General features: G+C 37.4%; 2 protein-coding genes across 4 annotated transcripts in view; one reads left to right on the top strand and one right to left on the bottom strand.

Annotated features, from left to right (window-relative positions):
- Positions 1-461: 461 nt before the first annotated feature.
- dcaf1 (ddb1 and cul4 associated factor 1) lies at positions 462-16599 on the top strand. 2 transcript variants are annotated; one of them, XM_083553788.1, is made up of 25 exons: positions 462-664; positions 3297-3420; positions 3507-3583; positions 3700-3773; positions 4397-4510; positions 5268-5405; positions 5782-6333; positions 6888-6989; positions 7147-7305; positions 7866-8045; positions 8526-8735; positions 8838-9007; positions 9777-9901; positions 10185-11244; positions 11458-11676; positions 11825-12023; positions 12688-12770; positions 12907-12991; positions 13116-13349; positions 13487-13580; positions 13930-14034; positions 14377-14450; positions 14551-14643; positions 15169-15460; positions 15585-16599. In XM_083553788.1, exons 2-25 carry the CDS (start codon positions 3302-3304, stop codon positions 15641-15643), a joined length of 4617 nt encoding a protein of 1538 aa, XP_083409914.1. In that variant the 5' UTR covers positions 462-664; positions 3297-3301; the 3' UTR covers positions 15644-16599. The 2 variants fall into 2 exon arrangements, with proteins under 2 accessions (XP_083409914.1, XP_083409915.1); XM_083553789.1 differs by having other exon boundaries at positions 463-664; positions 15588-16599.
- Positions 16600-20077: 3478 nt separating this feature from the next.
- LOC310733712 (dystroglycan 1-like) overlaps positions 20078-22810 on the bottom strand; it is a 7966-nt gene continuing 5233 nt past the window's right edge. For both annotated transcript variants that reach the window (XM_083555120.1, XM_083555119.1), the window contains exon 3: positions 20078-22810. This exon is cut by the window's right edge and continues 171 nt beyond it. In XM_083555120.1, the coding sequence (XP_083411246.1) occupies positions 20633-22810 (2178 nt within the window). In that variant the 3' untranslated portion in view covers positions 20078-20632.

The following is a 22810-nucleotide window of genomic DNA, read 5'->3' as shown; positions in this document are numbered from 1 at the left end:
TGTTAAATGCACACTAATATATTTGACCATCTGATCAGAAGGCATGAAAATGGCGATAATGGAAAAGTTTAAGCAACAAAGAGTGTGTTTTAAAAAATAAAATAAAATCCCGCATGTGCTCACAGTGCGCACTTTTTCGGTAGTAGGTCTAAAACTGGATCTGCCTTCCCCTTTATATTCCGCAGGCTTCATCCATAGTTATGAGGTAGAGCGCACCCGATAGAAACTCTATGAAATGTAATTAAATGGACTACTGGGATAAATGTTATACATATGCATGGACAAAATATATTAAAACACATGCCAGTGATTCTGATAGAACTTAGAGCAGCGGAGAAGAACGTGCTAGCCACTGATGAAGGTAGGCTTTTGGGGAGACACGGGGACATTCAGTAAAAGCTGGAGAAACAGTGGACCAATCGGGAACTCGTATTTTAAAACATTACTACGTCATTAAAATGAGACAGTGGTCGCAGACCGTGACGTATACCCAGCGGTCGCCATGATAAACTTCATGCGCACGGCGGTTTGGAATTAAATATTACAAAGGCAAGCAACAAGGTGCTTTTCGAAAGATTTCTTAGCAAGTTATCCCCCTCGTCTTTTATCCTGGAAGCGGAGTCGGCTGAGGAACAGGACTGGGACTGGGTGCTACAGGTTTGAGGTAACACATGCTAACATACGCTACATACTGTTAGCATTTAGCGAACTCGCTATGGTGACAGGCATGTGTCTCTACTAGTGTTAGTGTTCCCTTCCAGAAAGCGAAGCACATGTATCCTAGTTCAGCAAATTTAGGGTTATTAAGTGTTTAGTTTAGTTACATCAAATCCCGTGGGGTACCTTTGCTAACACCAAACTCCGCTTTAGATAAGAACTTGTACGAATGCATGTTATATAGTTTTAAAGTACAGTTTGTTAATGTTTACTCTGGCAGGAAAGCTTGAAGAACTGCCTATAGACAAATGTTTTCCTGTAATTAACTCACTAAACAGTGTGTTGGTTTAAACAAAAAGAGCAGAAAAGTCACACTGGAAATGCTATTGAAGTGATTATTATTATTACATTAGTCATGTAAGTGGCTGAATCTCTTCAGTAGTGTTTGGACCAGTTTGTTCTATTCACATCAATGTCCTTATAGCTTGTTTTGATCCACTACTTATGTGTTTTTGGCTTACATTATTATTATTTCATTTGTATATTTTTTATTTTTTGCTTCCGCGTTCAGTGAGAATGTACTACTAGTGCCATGTCTTAATATTGCAGCAGAATTTAAACATGTTGGAAATAGTGACTTTAGGAGTGAACATGTCTGTGTTCTTGTTCTAAGCAAGACTAATCACACAGTTACAGGGAATTTTTGCTTTACTAATTTTTGCAGTTCTTGGAAATGTCTTTACAGTGGTGTGCTAGTATAAAGGGTCACATTGTTTAATTTGTGTATAATTGTAATATTTTTTTTTAGGGGGGGAGTGTTAAACATGGCTTTGGGGTCTCAGGTTCAACAGGCTCAGTTTACCTTCTGTGAGATTCTGTGCACGTCATGCCCATGTGGTTTTACAGTTTCTTCCCCCTCCTGGTGTGGGGTATATCCCAATTCACAAACCAAGTGTCCATAGAATGGGCTCCAGATTCACTGCAACCATGGGCAGCATAAGTTTAAGGGAGTGAATCTCAACATATGGCTTATAACTTAGTCATTTTATTTAATAATGTTACATATCTAAAATAATATTAATAATCATTTTAATGTTCTGTTTTCAGAATGTTTTTTTATGTTAACACTATCTTTGTAGCAACTAGTAAATTGTCAGATTTGGCAATCAATTTCTAAATGTTTGTAAATAAAGTATATACCAATTACTACTGTAAATAAACATTTAAAAATAGGGCATGAAAATATTAAAAAATGTTGCCTTGTTAGTGTGCTGGTCATATTTTTGGTCCCTTTCTGATGACGTGTGAACACCTGGGTCCAAAAATGTTATATTCGTATTATTGTTGATTTTGTTCTCTTTCTAAACCTGGAATAGAAACTTGGTAAAAGAAATTTCCCTGCAGTTTAACTACAGTTATTTGTTTTTTAATAAGCCTTAATATTTGGGTTACCTAAATGGTCACTTTATAGTTAATTTGGTATGACTTTATATTTAAATAAAAGTGCTTTAATACATATTGACGGTTCCCCTATTTGTAATTAGATGTATATTACATATCCATGTTAACACAATTCTATTTTCAATATCATAGTTGTGCAAGTGCCAGGCTTCAGCCTTTCAGTTTAATGTAAAAGTCATATGGTATTTTGTTTGTTTCGTTTCTTTTTTATTTTATTTTTGCTACAGATATATTATGATATTTACAACACGTTAACAATACATGATCCACTCCCACTGCATTCCATGCTTTCTGTCCTCCATAGGCTGGAGAGGATGCAATCTTACATAATGGCTCATAACTTGGTGGAGAGGGATTTTAATCCATATTAACACAATTAAAAAGCATCCATGTTTGCTAAATTAATTTGATTACTTTTGAAGTGGAATAATTAGACATCACTTTCTCTCTCAATGGGGTTTTATGTAACATTGCGTTCTAGTGTCCAATTTACCGTCCCACTCTAATGGAAGCTCCTGTACATCTGCTTATTTATGCCATTATATAAAGTCAATAATGTAGCAGCAGAATGAAGAAAAAAAAAGTAAAATGTAAAAACAAATTTTAAGAGCTGCCGTTAATGTTCACATCAAACGTCTGAATGTGGGGAAAGTTTGATCTCTTTGACTGTTTCATGGTGGTTGGTGCCAGATGGGTTAGTTTCAACGTTTTAGAAGCTGCGGATCTCCTGGGATTTTCACAAACAATAGTCTCTAGAGTTTACACAGTATGGTGCAAAAACAAACAGGTGTTCCCAGTAAAGTGGGCCGTGAGTGTCTGTATGTATTTTAATTTGATGCACATAATGCCCAGACCTGCTTGCAGAAATACATGGTTACAAAAGTATAAATCACTTGTTCTTCTGTTACACAGTTGTCTATATTCTGCCTCTCTGCAGAGATTTTGTAGTGTCTGGCGTCTGTCAAATAATACAAATTCCCTTGTACAGCACCATGGTCTGAAAGTGCCGCACTTTATTTTATCGTTTAAGACAGTTAAAGTTTCCTACCAGCATACTTGCACCCCTTTAAGGCTGTTACTCTGCTACTTTATTCTTCCCACAGTCTTATTGCTTTGTACTTAATTCAAACTGCTCTGTTTGTCTTTTTTTTATAAATCTGTCTCTCTGTATCTTGCAGACCGCATGATGGCGTCTGCCCCCGAAGGCAGCGTGGACTCCAAAGCAGAGCTCACAGCATTGCTGGAGCAATGGGAGCGAGAACAACAAGGCAATACTCAGGACCTGGTCAACATATTGACCAAGTGAGAAAACTTCCAGATGCACTGCCATAATATGCACATATAATTTATTTATTTATTTTTGGTCTTTTTTTCTTCTTCTTCTTCAGAATATCAGAACTTGTGGAAAGGGAGACTGAGGAGTACCACAAAGCTGATCCAGACCCATTTGATGACCGCCATCCAGGTTTTGCATTCTTTTATTCGTTTTTAGTTCTCTTGGTTGATCCTTCTCCCTTTTCCCCAGTATATTTCGAGTCTGAATTCTTGACTACACACAGTTTTGTTTGTTTTGCCTTTCAGGACGGGCAAACCCAGAGTGCATGCTGGGACACCTGTTGAAGATCTTATTTAAGAATGATGACTTTATGAATGCGGTAAGAGACACTTCCTCATCCACAGGACACACATGGCCATTTATCATAGTTCATGGGTTAGAGTTGAACAAATTTCTTGGCATCCAAATTACTTCAGCTAAAGAGTGAGTTCAGCATGAGTTCAGCTCTGTTTAATATTATACAAGAAAATAAAAATCTTTTCTTGCTACATTCAATTTGACATCATTTGTAAGCAGGCTTGTATTTTAGTTATTGGATTTTTTTTGATCAGTTGCATCAAATGACAAGTTAATAACCGAATACACAAATTCAAGTAAATATTTGAACAGTTCTTCCCTTTACAGAACCTAGTTATAATATATATAATATATTTGTATAGTGATCTTGGGGAGAAATCTGAAATGTTACTATAATAATAGGAAATTGTTGTATAGATGGATTTTTTTTATGCGTTTGTGTGTGACAGAGAGAGAAATATATTTATTATTTTAATAATGGTGACTTTGGGGGAAAAAAAAGTATAAAACCTCCTGACTATGCTTCACAGATCTTAAGATGACGTATTAATTGTTGCATTTTGCTTGTTTGTCTCTGTTTTAGTTTACTGTACATGTTTATAATTAATAATACTGGTGTCATTTTATACAAAAATGTATATACAGTTGGTGAACTCGTATGTCATGACAAGCAGAGAAGTTCCATTAAACACCGCAGCATGTCGCCTTTTGCTGAACATCATGCCTGGCCTGGAGACTGCAGTGGTCTTTCAGGAGAAGGTAAAGAAGACTTGGCTACAAGACATAATTTCTTTAAAAGCAGAAGGAAACGAAGGACAGGGCTAAGTTGTTAAGGTTGAACTGACTTGCTATTGTCTATATTGAACCTTTGACCTGAATTTCAAGTTAGATTAACCATTTATTTAACTTTTTAAAAGATAAATGTTTTACAAGAGAGGCCTAACCAAGAATGCAGCAAAGACCAAAAAAAAAAAAAAAACCCATAGAAAACCAACTTAACTTGCAATATGTCTGTACAGAAAACTATTCATAACCAGTGTAGGAAGTACAGTAAGCTTTAATTATAATTCTAGGTTGTAGGAAAGTTAAAGTTAATATGCCTGCCACTTTAACAGCCTCATGGTCTTAATGAATAATGTGCCTTGTTGATACGTGATTAATGTACAGTCAAGTGAGGCTTTATTATTTTTTTTATTCAATGTTCTTAAAATGAGAACAAATTCAGCCTGACGAATGTACACATGTCTTTATGACTAAGCATTATTAAATCACATTAAACTTAATATATTATGCATTATTGATGAGAATGTAGAATTAGAGATTGTCTGACTGATTAAAGCTTTGAGCTTTCCTATATTTGCAATATAGGAGCAAATAGTAATCCTTAAATCATTTGGACTGTACTTAAACGATTCTCAGGTTCTTTAGGAAAGACAGGAAGGAGGTGTAGGAAGTGGTGATCTGGTGTGCATGAATGTCTTGTATCAATGCAAGATTTTTTGTGTGTGTTTTGTAGGAGGGTATTGTAGAGCGCCTGTTTAAATGGGCTCGGGAGGCTGAGGAGCCCCTGAGAATCTATGCTACAGGTTTGCTTGCAGGAGCCATGGAGAATCAGGACATTGCTGCCAACTACCGTGAGGAGAACTCTGTTCTGGTCTGTGCCACCTTCACCTGGCACTTTATCATCACACCCAACACACTTCATATAGTTAAGAAATTGCACATTTAGGTTAAATAATATTAATAATAGTAATAATCTTATTACAGAGCATTAATGCACAGATCAGTAAAAAGTTTAGATTTTACTGTAAAAAGTTGATAAAGAGAACATATGAGCCTCCAGTCAAAAGAAAATGTAATTTTAGAGATTGTCATACTACGATGTTTTAATGTCTAGCTGTTACTCTGTGCTTGTTACTGCTTATACATTAAGTTAGAAGTAAGCGTTTCTTATCAATATTCGTCAGTAATAAACAGAATTAGAGAATTAAAGAGCTCTAAAAAAACGTTTCCCACTTTTACTACTCCAGGTTCCTTTAATGCTACAGAGGCTTAGAGAACTCCAGGAGAAAGAGGCTGAAAGCAGGAAAGACTTCAAGCGTAAGAGCAGTCTCCGCAAGAGCATGGAGCCCCTGCTCCCTCTGGATGAGGAAGCAGTAGATGGAAAGTTTTCGCCCAGCCCCTCACACAATCATTCAGAAAATAACAGCTTTGGTCATGAATCGGATGACGCGGTTTCACCTGAGCCCAGTTTAACCCAGAAAAGCAGCAGCCGAATCCACTCTGGTGTCAAAGGGTTGATGAAATTGCCAATGCCGCACCAGTCTGATTTGGAGAACCCTAGCGAGGGAGCAAAAGATTTCAGGAAGCGGTTGGAGCGAGAGAATGGCAGAAAGGCCAAACAGAAGCTGAACTTCTCGTTGCCAGACCCAGAGCGCACCTTTAGCGAGTTGTCCAACAGCAGCTGGTCAGAGATGAGCCCATGGGTGATTGGGAACAACTACCACTTGTATCCACTTATACCAGGCATTGAGCAGCGTCTCATTCTTCAGTACCTCACACCATTGGGGGAGTACCAGGAGGTGAGGTTGTTTTTATGTACATGTTTTTTTTTTTTTTTGTACATGTTCATTTTTTGCAAACTGAGATACTGTTACTGTAACTTCCAGCTTTATAGTCAGCTTACCTCATGCAGCAAAAAGGGTTATACGAATATATTAGAAAATAAACCTAATCTAACAAGGAATAAAACTCAATAAAACATGCAGTTAAAATAAATATAATTATGGACAATTTCAACGATAATGTTTGTCATATACAGCATGTCCTATAGTGTTTTATTCCAGAATTAAATTTATACTTTTTTTTTTTTTTTTATACTTTATTATAAACATTCCTAATATTTATAGAAATATAACATCACCTATTATGAAATAGCAAAGCAACTTTATCCTACTGAATTGATTGATATTTGGCATGCTTATACAAAGCTTCAAAAATCACTTGCAGTTCAGAAGTTTGAGTGCTCCATTCTGTCATGTTTTTTTCCCAACCCAACATGACATGGCAGCTGGGCACCTATACAATAGATATGTTGTTCATGCTTTTTACCCGGGTGTGTTGTTTTTTTGGGCAGCTGTTGGCTGTGTTCATGCAGCTTGGTGCTCGAGAGCTCCTCATGCATTACATGGATCTAAAACAGACCAACGATGTACAATTAACCTTTGAGGCCCTCAAGGTAATTCCCTCTATTTGCCAGATCATGTACCAAACTCTTAAAATGCACAAACACTTCTCAAGTATTTATTGTAGTTTGGTTTATTATTTATTGAATCTTTTAAACTCTGTTCTACTTAATGGACTATTCTTAATGCATTTTTCTCTTGTGTTTGAAGTATCTGGCCTCTCTCCTGCTGCATAAGAAGTTTGCAGCAGAGTTTGTGGCTCATAGTGGAGTGCAGAAGCTTTTGGAAATCCCACGGCCATCCATGGCTGCCACTGGAGTCTCTCTTTGTCTCTATTACCTTGCCTATAACCAAGATGCTATGGAAAGAGTAAGAGATGTTCCAAATCAAGAAAAAAAAAATCACTGTAGCATATATTGGGGGAAAATAAAAGGTGTAACTGTTTTTAAATTGTTTACCAGCTCGAAGGGAGTGAAAACAATATCATAGGCACATTTTTTAACATTAGTAGGTTGCTTAAATTCTAGTATAGCAGCATCAGCCCCCTGGACACACTGGCCGGCTTCTTCTGCCATGTATTAAATCCTGCAGTTCATTAAGTGGATGTGGCATATAGTCAGAGCTTGTCATCTCCAATATCATTTGAGCAATGGATATTCAAGCTGTACACTTTCCTCTATGAACTTTACCAATAGTAAGAACCGGCAGATATTGCTTATTTTTCTTTTTGAAACTTTGTTTAACTTTAATCTTTATTTATTTGTTACTACACCAATTTTATAGGTTAATTTAATTTTCATTAATGCTGTTGGAACAATATATAATACCATATGTTTAGCTCTGTGATGAATTGATACAAACAGCTATTACCTACTTGTAGTTATTGCTTAAAACTATTGAATTCGCTACAGTCATAATTATTTTTACAGGTGTGTATGCTACCACACTCCCTCCTAGCAGAGGTGGTGAGTTACACTCTGTGGCTGTTGGAGTGTTCTCATGCTTCCGGCTGCTGTCATGCTACCATGTTCTTCTCCATTTGCTTCTCGTTCCGAGCTGTGCTTGAGCTCTTCGACAACCAGGATGGCCTCCGACGTCTTGTCAACCTGGTTTGTATCCCCACAAATATAAATAGTCTAAAGCTATACGCCTGTTCAATTATAGTTAAATAAGATTTTACCGCTTTCAGATTTTTCCCCAACTTTTTATTAAAAATGCAATGAGTGGGATTCGTTTTTATAAATCACACATTTTATTGTTAACTTTAACATATCGTTACTTTTATTGTCCTCAGTTTAAAAATAAAATAATAGTTTGGGTATCATGTTAGCAAATGTACAGCAAACCACTGTAATGCAGTGTATAAAAATTTAGTTGTCATTGTTCCCCATAACAGTGTTATGCGGTATGTAGTGCTAATGTATTTCCCAAGCACAGTGTTAAAAGTTCTCCACATTATAAGCATGCTACTTTTCTGCTGTTGAAGTATTTTTGGTATTTGAACGATAACATTGATCGTGTTCTTGCAGCTGGTAATTCATATGCCTCGTACTGGTTCTGATTAAAAGTTATGTAATGTGTGCATGCAGATAAGCACTCTGGAGATCTTGAATCCTGAAGATCAGGGGGCACTGTTGAGCGATGATGAGATTTTCTCCAGCAGGCAGACAGCCAAACACACGTGCATGGCTCTTCGCCGGTACTTTGAAGCCCACCTGGCTATTAAAGTGGAACAAGTGAAGCAGAGTCTACAACGCACAGAGGGAGGAGCACCTATTCATCCCCAGCCTTACTACAAGGTAAAGTCTACAGTAACTATGGACCAATAGTTAGACCATTACTCCTTCTAAAAGCATTTTTTGGTGTATAGATGACAGTATACTTGAGTTTTTGTGTTTCAGCCTTGCTCCTACACTCATGATCAGGTGGTGGAAATGGTAGAATTCCTCATTGAGCATGGGCCTGTGCGCTTGTATTGGGAGCCTGCCGAGGTCTTCCACAAACTGTCCTGTGTACAACTCCTGCTGCAGCTTATCTCCATCGCCTGTGACTGGAGGACATATTACGGCAGGTGAGAAGGAGGATCGGGAATCAAGAAACCCTAAAACGAATTTAAACTGGATTTGTGTAACAGGAATACAAGCTTGAAAAATGTGACTTTTATATGGAATAATTATGCAGTAAGTGTTTAATTATTTAATAATCATTAACTGGCAGGGATGGAATAGCTTTAGGCTCTTGCCGCAATTCATCTTCTGGACAGGAGGGGGCACTAAACCAGTGGTGTAGATTGTGTTACGGCAAATTAGATATATTTCAATTAAAATATATAGTATTATTTATTATTCTTTTTATTATCATTGTTGAAGTTTTCGATCCAGGTTGTAATCTTGCAAAAATATGGAAACTGTGATTCATATGTTTGTTTCAATATATTTGAAGACTGCAAAAATAAATTAGCAGAAGTTAGAGACTAAATTAAATAATAATATAAACAATTTAATAATAAATATCTGATCTTTTTTTTTTTTTTTCTCTGCGTGACTATAACTATCAATTATATTTTAGCAGAAATAAGTCAGCAATTTTTCATACTTGTGAATACAGAAAAACTGTAAATAATATGCTTGGCTTAGCTTTTAAAATGGCGTACCGGATTTTTGCTAGTTTTTCTATTGGAAATTTGTTACTGTTGGCTAAATTGGGGAAAAAACAAAAAGATTGAATACTAACATAAAAAATTTACTTAATTCAAAACTGATTGATCAGTGTAACACCTGATTTATGTTTGCTTTTATTTTGATAGCTTTGAATTTAACTGTAGCTATTTTATCTGACAGGAGTGACACAGTGCGATATGCACTGGACATCCTCAGTATTCTGACTGTTATCCCAAAAACGCAGCTCCTTTTGGCTGAAAACGTGGCTGTGCTGGATGAAGGAGGCTCTACCATCTCCACAGTAGGTGAGGGACTGTTGATTTAATGTTGTTTATATTCTCAATCATTATTAATGATTGTTTGTTTGTAATAATTATAATTATTGTAATGATATGATTACAATGCTGCTACCACACATTCTCTTATATACTACTTTGGTATAGTAAGGGATTACATCAGTTTATTTAAATGAAATAGAAAGCAAAAGCTGAATAGCACATTTTTCTGTAGTAACAAACTGGAGTTTGCTTTATGCTGATTTTTTTCCCCAGTGATTTCAGTTTGGTTGTTATTTTTAATCCATTTAAGGCATGAGCATCATCCTGGTAGTAGCCGAAGGTGAAGTGTTTGTGAACGATGCTGAGATCCAGAAGTCAGCTCTTCAGGTGGTGATTAATTGTGTGTGTGCTCCTGACAAGCGCATCTCTAGCATCGGTAAATTCATCTCAGGAGCACCACGGCGGCGTCTTCCCCAGAGCCACCGCACCAGCGAAAGCGTCCTAGCCAAAATGTGGAATGTGGTCCAGTCCAATAATGGCATCAAGGTCTTGCTCTCGCTCCTCACAATCAAAATGCCGATAACGGATGCTGACCAAATTCGTGCATTATCGTGCAAAGCGTTAGTGGGTTTAGCACGAAGCACCACCGTGAGGCAGATTATTAGCAAGTTACCGCTGTTCAGCAGTGGGCAGATCCAGCAGCTAATGAAGGAGCCTGTGCTTCAAGACAAACGCAATGACCATGTCCGCTTTTGCAAATATGCTGCTGAGCTCATTGAGCAAGTGTCTGGAAAGCCCCTGCTAATTGGCACGGATGTTTCACTAGCACGGTTGCAGCGTGCCAATGTTGTAGCACAAACGCGCATCACATTCCCTGAGAAGGAGTTGCTTCTGCTCGTCCGGAATCATCTGTTGTCAAAAGGTCTAACTGATACAGCTTCAGCACTAACCAAAGAGGCTGACTTGCCCATGGGCCTTCATGCTCATGCCAGCGTAGTACCATTTTCACAAACTGTGTCCACGCCCCCCACACCATCTGCCATCCCACGGACTCCTCGCCTCGCCAATGGCGTGGCAGCACGGCTAGGAGGCCATGCCTCTCATGGGCCGACTTCATCTCTTCATTTACAGCCTCGGCCGTCTACCTCACAACCCCCACCCCCAGCCCCTCCTGCATCATCTCACCACAGCACTGGCTCTCCTCTTGTTGGAAGAATCGTGTTCTCGAGGGAACGGCCATCTACCTATACTGCAGGATTAAAGAAACCACGTGTTTTGAGGCAAAAATCAGACCATGGTGCGTTTAGCCAGAGTCCAGCTATGAAGAAACAGTTGGACCGCCACCTTCCTTCACCTCCAGCTCTTGATAGGTTTGGCGCTACACTTTTTTTTTATTAACGGTTCAATAAATACAATTATCAAAAAGATAACTGTATAATTTTATTTAATTTTTATATTTTAACACAAGTGACCAAAAAGTGTCCAACATTTGGAGAGTCTTCTAAAAGAGTTTGATTTTGGTTTTTCACACAATTGGCATTCTCAAGCATAAGGCATGTGTTGTTGACATTTTCTCTTTGTAGTATTATAACGGAGTACCTGCGAGAGCAGCATGCTCGTTGTAAAAACCCGGTCACCACGTGCCCCCCGTTCAGTCTCTTCATGCCCCACCAGTGTCCAGAGCCAAAGCAAAGGTGCCAGGCACCCATAAACTTTACTGCACGTCACACACGCAGGGTCGCCTATCCAAAATATGGAGGGGTGGATGGAGGCTGCTTCGACAGGCATCTCATCTTCAGCAGGTAGTTTAATAAATAAAGTATATTTTGCCAGGAATGTAGTATGTGTGTGGTGTGTATTTGCATAATTCTTTACAATCTAACCAAGGAAATGTGTACTGCTTATAAAAGATTTAATGACTTTGAGTTTTGTTTGTGTGTGTTCATTAAGGTTTAGGCCAATCTCTGTATTCAGGGAAGCAGAGGAAGATGAGAGCGGCTTCATGTGTTGTGCATTCTCAGCAAGGGAGCGTTTCCTCATGTTGGGCACATGCACTGGGCAGCTCAAACTTTACAACGTATTTAGTGGACAAGAGGAAGCCAGTTACAGCTGCCATAGTTCAGCCATTACACACCTTGAGCCATCCAGGGTATGTATACACGACATTATGTTTGCTTGGAGAATGTAATTACTTGGTGCCCAAAATGAATTTAGAAATGGAATTATTGTATATTTATGCTTGCCTAAATGATAAGTTTAATTATGTTTAATTAACACTGATAGTGTTTAATTGGCACTCATAGTCGTTTGCTGGCGGTATCGACAAAAATCTATACCGATAGTTTTTCGGGGTTGTGTCTGCGATGGAGCGGCTGTCATTATACAGTACTAGGATTGCCTCTAGAGGCGAATCACTGACGCCACATGCTGTTAGTTTTGACCTGTGACTCTGTACCTCATTAATTTTGGTTCATTAACTAAAGTTAAAAGATAAAATGAAAATTAACCTGGTAAATATTGAAATTAACAAACAATAACGCATTTAATAACTTCGGTTAATGTTACAAATAAAATGTTATTGTAAAGCTTTACTCTTTTACATAAATCCAAACAGTCATGCTTAAAATAGCAATCTTTAAACGCCTTCACAAAGTATCCATTTTAAAATGGATTGATTACGATCCAACCTACGATCCAACCTACGATCCCCCCCCCCCCCCCCAATCTTCATGTTCGTCCTGCTTGCTAATAAACTTCATGATTTGCACGTTACATTTATGCGATTTATGCAATTAAGAATTTGTCTCTTGCAGGATGGGTCTTTACTGTTAACATCGGCTTCATGGAGTTATCCTTTATCTGCCCTCTGGGGAATGAAATCTGTCTTCATAATGAAGTGAGTCTAACAACACTAAACAAATTCGCTCCAAATGTCTCTATAAACATACCACGCAACACATTTTTGCCTACCCCTGAACCCCCTCTTTTTTTTACACAAAGAAAACCACAACTTTTTTTTTTTTTTTTGGTAGGCATTCCTTTTTAGATGATCATTATGTGGAATTCAGTAAGCTCTCCCAGGACAGAGTAATAGGAACAAAGGAACATATTGCCCATGTAAGAAACTTGCATATTTTGTATGCAAATTTTGAAAATGTTGGAGAGTTAATATTTGAAATAAAAGACCAAAAAAAGCTATCATTTGTATATTTACCTATTTATCTTTTTTTCAATGACACAGATTTATGACATTCAAACTGGACAGAAGACCCTCACTTTAAACAACCCTGACCTGGCAAACAACTACAAGCGGAATTGTGCTACTTTCAATCCAACTGATGACCTTGTCTTAAACGATGGGGTTATGTGGGATGTGCGTTCAGCACAGGCAATCCACAAGTTTGATAAATTCAACATGAACATCAGTGGCGTTTTCCACCCCAATGGTCTTGAAGTCATCATCAACACAGAGATCGTATCCTTTCAACATTTGTAGTCCTATTTTACTAATAACTACATTTCACATAAATTGTATAAAAACATTTTTTAATCTGAGTTGTATCTGAGATTTTCTATAGTATGTATGTTACATTTCTTTACCTACAAAACCAGTGGGACTTAAGGACTTTCCATTTGCTGCACACTGTACCAGCACTGGATCAGTGCAGAATTGTGTTCAACAACAATGGAACAGTCATTTATGGAGGTAAACATGCTTTAATGTTTCTATAAAACAACTTCTTACTATAATTTCATTCTCTATGTACATAATTCCGACTTAACACAAAGCCGTTATCACTTGACTGAGCTACAGGAAAGTGTGATATGCCACACTACCAAATTGTATCAAACCTGAAATGCATGGCTCTTATTATGCTGGGTTTTTAATTTGCCAAAATACAGGTGCCCATAACACTAATCCAAAACCAGAGCCAGTTCTGAAACAGTTGTCTAGAGTGAAAGGCCACTTTAACACTTTTTGATGTCATTTTTCCCCCTACGTACTAATGAAGCTAGTTGTTTTGTCATATTAATGGCCCAATGCTATCTTTTAGCCATGCTTCAGGCTGATGATGAGGATGAAATGATGGAGCAGCAGATGAAAAGTCCCTTTGGATCCTCCTTCAGAACCTTTGATGCTACTGACTACAAACCAATAGGTACAAACTTGCATACAGTTAATGAATATGCACTTGCTTATATAAATGTGTATGCAGATACTGAGGTGTGTAGCTTCAATTGAAGAAGAAGAAAAAAAAACTTTCTGACAATTGTCAGTGTGTTCATAGCATTTGGTGGGAGAGGTCAATCCTGGGAAATTACATTAGGTGAAAAAGGATAGTGTTAGAGTTTCTTCTTTTTGTTTATTTATTGATTTTTTATTATTTAATAAAATCTTTCCCACAAAGATTACCAGTCTTAAGTATGTAGTTCAAAACGTCCTACAGCAGAGATTTTGGTATGTTAAGATTATCAGGGAACGTTTTCTTTTCTCCTGTCAGCCACCATTGATGTGAAGAGGAACATTTTTGACCTCTGCACCGACACAAAGGACTGTTACCTGGCAGTCATTGAAGTAAGATGTTTGGTTTTATTATTTGAGGATTTCAATGATTGGGGGACAGGAGGTTTTGTTGTAATAATAATGAAGCTGTAATAAATTTTTCCCACATCAGAACCAAGATTCTATAAATATGGACACAGTGTGTCGACTTTATGAAGTTGGCCGGCAGAGACTGGCTGAGGAAGAAGAGGACGAGGAGGATCAGGTGAACAGATCTTGCCCTAATTTTCCTGGGCTATGCAATATTTTTTTAACAACATTTTTAGGTAAGATATCGAATAAGTTTTTGGAAGAATCTTTGGCTGGATTTGCACATGCTGACTACATTCACATGTTGGATCTCAAGGATATCCTGAAAACCAAATCTTGGTCTTTCTTTTCATTTTCAAAACAACCTTGAAGTATTGCAGCATGAAACTTTTTTTTTTTCTTCCTATTTTGTTAATGTGCTCACTATTTTACACACAACCAACAGTATTCTTTGATTATATAAACTCGAATATACACTACTTGGTATAAAACATTTGTTAAATAAGACCACATGGTGGGAGCATCAGAAATGGCCTTTGTGTACACTATATTGCACCTGGTGCTTGTAGGAGAGGAGCAACTATCAAGATGACTTAAACCCATTTGATTGGCTGGATTTACTTCTGGAACGCCTGGATTGGCTGGATAGAATTGTATAAAATGAAACTTGATTGGTTTGTTTGCTTTTTTTTTTAATAAGGAGGATGAAGATCAGGAGGATGAGGATGATGATGATGACTCCGATGACGACATGGATGATCTTGACACAGACCCCCTGATGGCTGAGCTGGAAAATGAGAATAATGGCGAGGAAGAGGAGGAGGAAGATGGTGAGCAGGATTTTTCCCCATCTGATGATGAAGAGGTTGCTCGTCTCCTGGAGGAAGAGGGTGATGACGATGATGATGACGACGACGATGACGACGACGATGACGACGAAGAGGATGATTCTGAAGACAACGAGGGAGATATAGAACTGGTGATGGATAATAGTGAGTTAATGGATTTTCATTATCGAATTTGGCACGAGTGTAAAGAATGAAAAGAACACGCAGGCATTTTACACTTCTCCAATGCTCGTACTTTTTTAACACTTTGTTTTTATTCGTATTTCAGCAGATAGCTCTGATAACTCTGATCTGGAAGATGACATAATCCTTTCCTTGAATGAGTGAGCCATGGAGGCAGCAGAAAAATAGGAAGCTCAATCTCATTCATACTGCAAAGGTGAATGCCACTGAGAGAATAGAAGACAAATCCAAAATATGTTGTCAAAGCTGGAAGAAGAGCACTTGGCTGGTTCAGTCAAGGATTTCTATACTGAGGAGGATCTACTTGTGTACCAGATTGAAGGGCTCTTTAAAAATTGATATTACTGGAAATGAATGATACAAGGATCATATAGTTTCAAGGGTTGCTTGATGATGCAAGTGTTCTAGATTATAAATAAAAATTTCAAGAAATAGTTTTCATGAAAAAGTTTCTTAAGTCCCTAAAAGTACTTTTGAAAGTATTCCTTTTTTTAAGAGAACAAAAAAAAGTAGACACTCATTTTAAAATGATGTGTATGACTTGTCTCTTTTTAATGTTCTGAAACCCACCCATACTGGGTGATTTTGTGTGTGTCTGTCAGTCAGTCTGATGCAAAGTTGTTTACCTGATTTGATCTTAAACATTACATTTCTTTGCCAGGCATATTGCTCCCAGTATGTTTGTTGTTCTGAGTCACCCAATGGTACAAACGCCTTTCCAGAAATCCTCTTTATTGTTTTCACTAAAGTTTGCTCAGACTGGAAAAAATTATAAAAAAAAAAAAAAAAAAAGACCTTTTTTTTTTTTTTAGTTTGCATACTTTTGTATGGGTACAATTTGAAACGTCAGAATCAAGATTGAGCAGAATCAATCCAAGTGCCATTTGCACCAGTGGTCCTCTACCAGCATTTCTTTTTTTTTTTTTTTTTTTTTTTTTTGCCCGTGATATCCACAATTTGATTTTAGGCGATACCCTCCTAAATGTATAGGTCTATTGTACAGAATGTATCAAAGTATTTTTACTATAAACATCCTTAAATGACCCAGCTTTGTGATGTTTGTATCTCATGAATAATTAATAAAGCCTATATGTTCATTTTATTTCCTTTCATAATTCCCAGAAGATGCAAATGATGTATTGTGTGCACACATACATGATTGAGAAATTTACATTTGCTAATAGAGGTTATGTTTGTCCTTTTAAATTGTTTTGAAATTATTACTACATTTAATAGTATGGTTTTTTGAAATTATTAGCCAAATGTATTGATCTTCGTAAGACATTTTATTTTAGTTTTGTTCACAGGAACAGTTGATACTTATACACCAGGTTATCAGGACTTGGTTAAAGTATGAGGTTGCACATGTAAAATCTTTGACATCAGGTAACATGGATTAAGAAAAGGAAGGAATTTTGAGAACAAGCGCAACAGATGGCTGTTGATCGTAAGAAAAGACTTAAGTGGATTAGGACTCGTACAAGGAAAAGCACATGCTACCCACTGTGAAATATATTGGTGGATAAGTGATGCTTCGGTGGTAAAGAAAATGTACTTCTAAACCTCATCCAGTGACTTTTCCAAGTTCTATTAAAAACCTGTGCTTGAAATTGAAGATGCAAGCACCAATAATAAAAGACCCAATTAATATAAATGATCCTACATGCAATGCACTCATAATTTCACACAGTGTATGGATAGCTGTAGACAATTTATCATAGTCAATGTTTTTATAGACAGTGGGAGAAATCAGGAAGGAAGGCCAGTTTCATAAAGAAGATACATTAAAACTCCATCATGCAGCAAGACAATGAAAAAAAAAAACACTATTTCCATGTCTGTGCAATGTGGGACTTTTCTCTTACAATGTTCATCTAAATACAGAAAGCCTCCTGAGCTGGACTGCAGGAATGTAGAATGCAGTAAGTAGTTAATGTATTTGTCAGAGACACAAACTACAGAGCAGTGTGAATAAAATGTTTATTTGTCTATTATTGTAATTATTGTAATGAAGAAAACAAAAAAATTATTTGGATCAATTAATAGTGTACATTTTTCTTTAACAGGCACAATAAAGTGTTACTGAATACCTCATGCCAGGAACCCAATAACAAAACACGCTGCTTTTTCACTGAAATCAATCATTCTTGTATTCATTCCTACCCAGTTGCAGAATTGCCAACATTTCAATTACACATTTTTAACATTCTTTTAAACTAATGAGGATCTTTTTATTTTGTCCCTTCCGAATAATTTTCATTTTGCTGTCACGGTCTGGATTTATCTTTTTGGATTTATGCAGCTTCCCTTTTTTATCTGCTCTTTTTTCTAGAAATATGATTTTTCAAAGTGTCATTAATATTAGTCTGACATATCACTTAAATTTTTTCTGTATACCAAATTAAGACAGATTGCTTATTCTGTGACATCCCATATACATTGTTTTATGCAGATTAATAAGCAGAATGCAGGAAGCCATATGAAAGGAAGAATTTCTATTCACCAAATGACCATTTCAACATTACTCCAAAAAAAATAAAAAAATAAATAAAAATCAAATCAAAACAGCCATACATAAAACAGTCGTAAAACAGCCAAGTGAAAATAATTTGCTTTTGCTAATTTGTGAGAAACCGGTATTGCTAAGAAGATCTGACACTGTATTTGGGGCATGCTAAGTGTTGTAGGACACAAACGGTCAACAGAAAATGTATGTTGTTTACAATAATTATACCACCGTGAAGTATAACAGTATGCGATATAGTAATCATGCCATCTAAGTCACAGGGGATGACAGTTGCATCTATTCTAAGCCTAATAATTGTGAGATAATTGTGAGCATGAAACGATTTAGCAAAATAAAGCCTGAAAATATTGACTTACTCATTCTATAGCAACAAAATGGAATTAATAATAATAATAATAATAATAAATGAGCACTAAATTAGTTGTGTCTTGTTTGTAATTTAACTTTTAATTGTCTTAATTCATATATTTGTTTTGGCTTATTGTCTTTTTTTCTCTCTAATCAAATGGCAATAATGTAAAACGATAGTACTGTTAGACCCCGACCTAGGAAAGTAATTTTAGGATGATATCTTTACTAAGCACTTCTGCAAGTAGCAATGGACAAGTTTGTCTGGAAAATACTTTAAAAAATAACTTTTAATACCAATTTGATCATGACAGTATATTTCATATATTAAAGTGCAGTGAAAATACTTTAAATCAATTCAAGTTTTACACACGCAAGTCTTTATGCAGACATACATACATTGACACACACTCAGTGGCACAAGTCGGATTAAAAAAAAAATTATAATAAAATCCAGAATTATGGGATTTCATGAAAATTAAATTTCATCTGTTCGCATGCAGCTTCGTAAATGGGGCCCATTAAATGTAACCCTAAACTGTAAAAAGAAAAAACAACAACTATAAAATAAAGTAAAAATGGTTAAATTGTAGACAGACAGCTGTTGTATATATGTGTGGAACATCTTTAAAATACAAACTCAAAAACACTCAATTCTTAAAAGTTTATTTTAATGTTTGCATTTTGTTGACAAGTTGCGGTAGGAATCCCCCACTCTCTGCATCCTTGTGGTGAGATTGTTTTTAAATGATAAACTATACAGGTATGTTCATCCTGAGTTGTACTCAGAGTTGTACTATATGAGTATAATTGTTGTGAACTAAAGCTTTTGGCACCATTTTTTTCTTTTTTTTTTTCTTTTTTTTTTAAAGAATACTGAAAATTCATTTGTCAATTATGTTTAAGAGCAATGTTGATTCCACTGCTGAAATCGGTTTATTGGAGAGACTTTTCCACATCAGTTCTCACACATTTTCTAGCTTTATATATATATATATATATATATATATAATTTTCAGAGGTATCAAAAAAGTAGCAAAAACATTAGACTGAATTATTTCAGTTGTTTGATATGGTTATTCCTGTACTAGAACACGTATCTCCTTCTGCTGGTCAGTGTTTCTGAAACATTTAAAACAGAAGGCTAATGCACATTCCAGTTTAATCAGATTCACAAAAAGTACTACATTTTTGGTTTTACAATATAATACTCACATTTCTTAGAAACACTTGTATAATAAACCCCTCTATTTGTTCGACAAGATTATATACAAGCACAGAAATGCAGTGCCACAATACAACCAACAGAAGGAGAAAAAACTTGTATATAATATTTTAAGATCAAAAAAAGGTCATACAAGTATGGGATGTTTTCAATGTGCAAAGCATGGTGAGACCCTAGTGATAGAACCACACACACAATAAAATGTATTTATCAGCTACAATGATTTAGCAGTTTATTAATTACTCACCTATTGTCGAAAAACCTGTGTTTAAAGAGTTTGGTGGATTCGAGGATTTCAGAGGAGTCTGGGCATTTCTGCAAATTAATTTAGACAGTGATTTGATGAACAAATTTAATGACAAGGTAGCTTTTGATCTGCAATGCATACAAAGGTTAAAGAGATTCTATATTAGGCTGAAATGATCATTTACACAAATGTCTATCTGCCTATAAGGCTGTTCATGATCCAATTTATATAACCAGTGATTTGCCTTTTATTTTATTTATAACATAGAAACATAATACTTCATAGAAATGTTGCTTCCAGGCAAGTAAAGACATTAAAAAATATCATTATAAAAAAAAAATCAGAAACATCAACTATACAGACACCAAATGTGTTTAGGCAGTGCCTCGTCTCTGCTCAGGAGCTCTAGCTCACCATCAGTATGTGGGACATTCCGGGGCAGTAGATGCTTCAGAGCATTTAAGTCTGTCATTTTGAAATACAGTTTGTAAGTATTGAATTTCACTTCTTTCTGAACCTGTACATCCTAGTTACTGCTCTGTAATGAACTGATTTAGACATGAGTCAGAGATTGATGCAAGGTCCAAGTTTTGGCCTGTAAAATATCATGGGTTTTTTTATTTGAGTGCACTGCTCACTCATTCGAGTTACAATAATCCAGCATGCCTTGACATCAAGGGCTTTATTCACACACATAAAAACCAGTCACTTCATCTATTCCATATTTGGACTATGTCTTTTCTTAAAATGTTTACTATGAGCTAGTAGAGACTGTCTAGTTTGCTATTAGGGGGGCACATAGGGTGGTGGACACCTGTAGGCTGTCATGTTCTTCGGCCGAGAGCCCCTTCCTTCTAGAGGAACTGAAAAAGGAGGGGGAGGCTGATAAGGAGGAGCACTGGGGTCATCATCACTGAAGGAGATATATTCCTCAAGGATTTGATGGACTTCTCCATAAGCTGAACTTGCATAATGGGGAGGTGACATAGGTGGCTTCTCTTCACGCAAGATTAATGGCATGCTGGAAGAGGGTGGGGATTTAGCATCATCCATCTCATCAGCGAAAATGATAGGTACTCCCTTTTTGATGAAAGTGGCCTGTTCTTCTGTGGTCAATTTTCCACGCCGTTTTTTCCGGTAGCAAACCATTGCAATGAAACCAGCTGTGAGCAGCAGGGCAGCTACAACCACAGATGGAATAACTGTGTGCAAATAGACATCATCGCTCCTGTGCCAGCCTGAGCTAGTTGACGGTGTGACTGGGGATGGCACAGGAACAGAAATATTCTCTGGTGATACAGGAATGGAGACCTCTTCTAGTGGCAGAAATGAGAACCTTTGGCATTTGTTGGTACCACGAGCCCCAATGTTAATAGGTTTGAACTCTGGCTCCATTGCACTGTAAAAAATAGGTGTGGGATGACCTTGAGCATCTGAAATCCTCAGACACATCTCCTGAATCTGTTCTACTGGACAAGGATTTTTAGGCAAGCTGCTATTGGTCCATTCTACCACAATAGAACCGCTTGAGATATTTCTTAGAGTGACAGAACTGCAGTTGTGATCACCCAATGCAGAGACAAGTTTCTTGCAAAATAGTATTTTCTTGTGGATATCGTCAGACAACATTTTAAGTTCTCCTTGAAAGCGAGCAGTAAAAACAACCGGTGCTTGGTCATCAACTGGCCAATGATTTACAAGAACCTCAAAAGCATCCATGGTGCTTGAATTTTCTTTATCTATTGCTATCATTAAAAATTGATGTCTGCCAACATGGCTTTGGTCAGGAAGACCATAGAGAAGCTGACCACTGCTGTTAAATTGTATCCAAAAGCCCTGATCAAGTGGCTGGTAGAGATTCTGTTGCAATGATAGCTGTAACATTTCTGTGTTTCCATCTTCCTGATCAAAGAATGTATTAGCTGGAATCTTCACCTCAAAGTATGTCCCAACCCACACTTTCACTTCACCAATGGAGTTTTGTAACTGAGGCTTTTGGTTTGTCACTGGACTGATGGAAGATGCATCTGTAGTTTTTGGCTCTTTGGGCATCGGTGTGTTCTTTACTTTCTTACCCTTTCTCGAGGTGGAGATCTTGGGTCTGCGAGTTGTTGGAGGAGTAACAGAGGCAGTAGGCTCCACATAACCAGGGCGAGTCAGTGTCGGTTGCAGGGTAAGAGTGCTAGTACTGCCCAGGACTTGAGTGGGTAGTGGCTGGCTCAGGACAGGTGTGTAAGCTATCTGATCCCGCATACGGATGGTAGGTTTAACTGGTAAAGGCAAAGGACCACGAGCAGGATTTACCAACAGGTTAGTAGAGGGAGCAATAAAAGGTGAAGCCGGAGCAGGCACAATACGCTCTGCAGGAACTAAGTGAGTGGTTGGAGGAAACTGGGAAGGCACAGGTGTTGGAGTGTTATGGACCTGTCTTCTGATTCGCTTGACCACCTGAGGTTTCTTATTGACAATGTACCAGCCAACCACCGGGTAACCCAGTAGAGTTGACATAGTGCCATCTTTTGCTGGCACCTGGACCCCACTAATATCAGGCAGGTTGCTTTGGTCAAGTGCACAACCCAGTTTCCATGATAACAGAGCACCGTTCTCCACCACCTTCTTTGCGTTGCCTGGTCCAGCCATAAAAGCGGTCATATCAAAAAAACGGTTGTTAATAACTGGCTTGACGCGCATTCGCTCTGGTGGCTCGTTAGCAAAAAGAGTCATTTTCTGCAGCAGCACCAGTCGCTCCCTGGAGTTCATCTTTGTGAGGTCAGCATCCAGGATTATAGTTAGCACAGTGGCTGGCTGGTACCTTGAACAAATACACAGATTTGTTGCATTAAACTGTGTCTGAAGTGCCAACGGAAGAGATTCTATGTCCTGTTGATCCTCTGAGTGTACTGTGATAATGAAGACATCTGGTTGCCGGGCATTGGTGTAAGAGCTACTGCTTAGTTTGGTTCC

Source organism: Silurus aristotelis (genome assembly GCF_946808225.1).
Source record: "Silurus aristotelis genome assembly, chromosome: 11".
Taxonomy (NCBI): Eukaryota; Metazoa; Chordata; class Actinopteri; order Siluriformes; family Siluridae; genus Silurus; species Silurus aristotelis.
The sequence above is the reverse complement of the archived record's forward strand: the minus strand, read 5'-3'. Positions and strand labels throughout refer to the sequence as shown.

Bases quoted from the DNA above. Each gene is read 5' to 3' on its own strand.
- dcaf1 (XM_083553788.1), top strand. From the start codon at position 3,302: ATGATGGCGTCTGCCCCCGAAGGCAGCGTGGACTCCAAAGCAGAGCTC. The intron at 7,306-7,865 runs GTAAGAGATGTT...TTATTTTTACAG, and splicing joins ACCAAGATGCTATGGAAAGA to GTGTGTATGCTACCACACTC. The intron at 14,644-15,168 runs GTGAACAGATCT...TTTTTTAATAAG, and splicing joins AAGAGGACGAGGAGGATCAG to GAGGATGAAGATCAGGAGGA.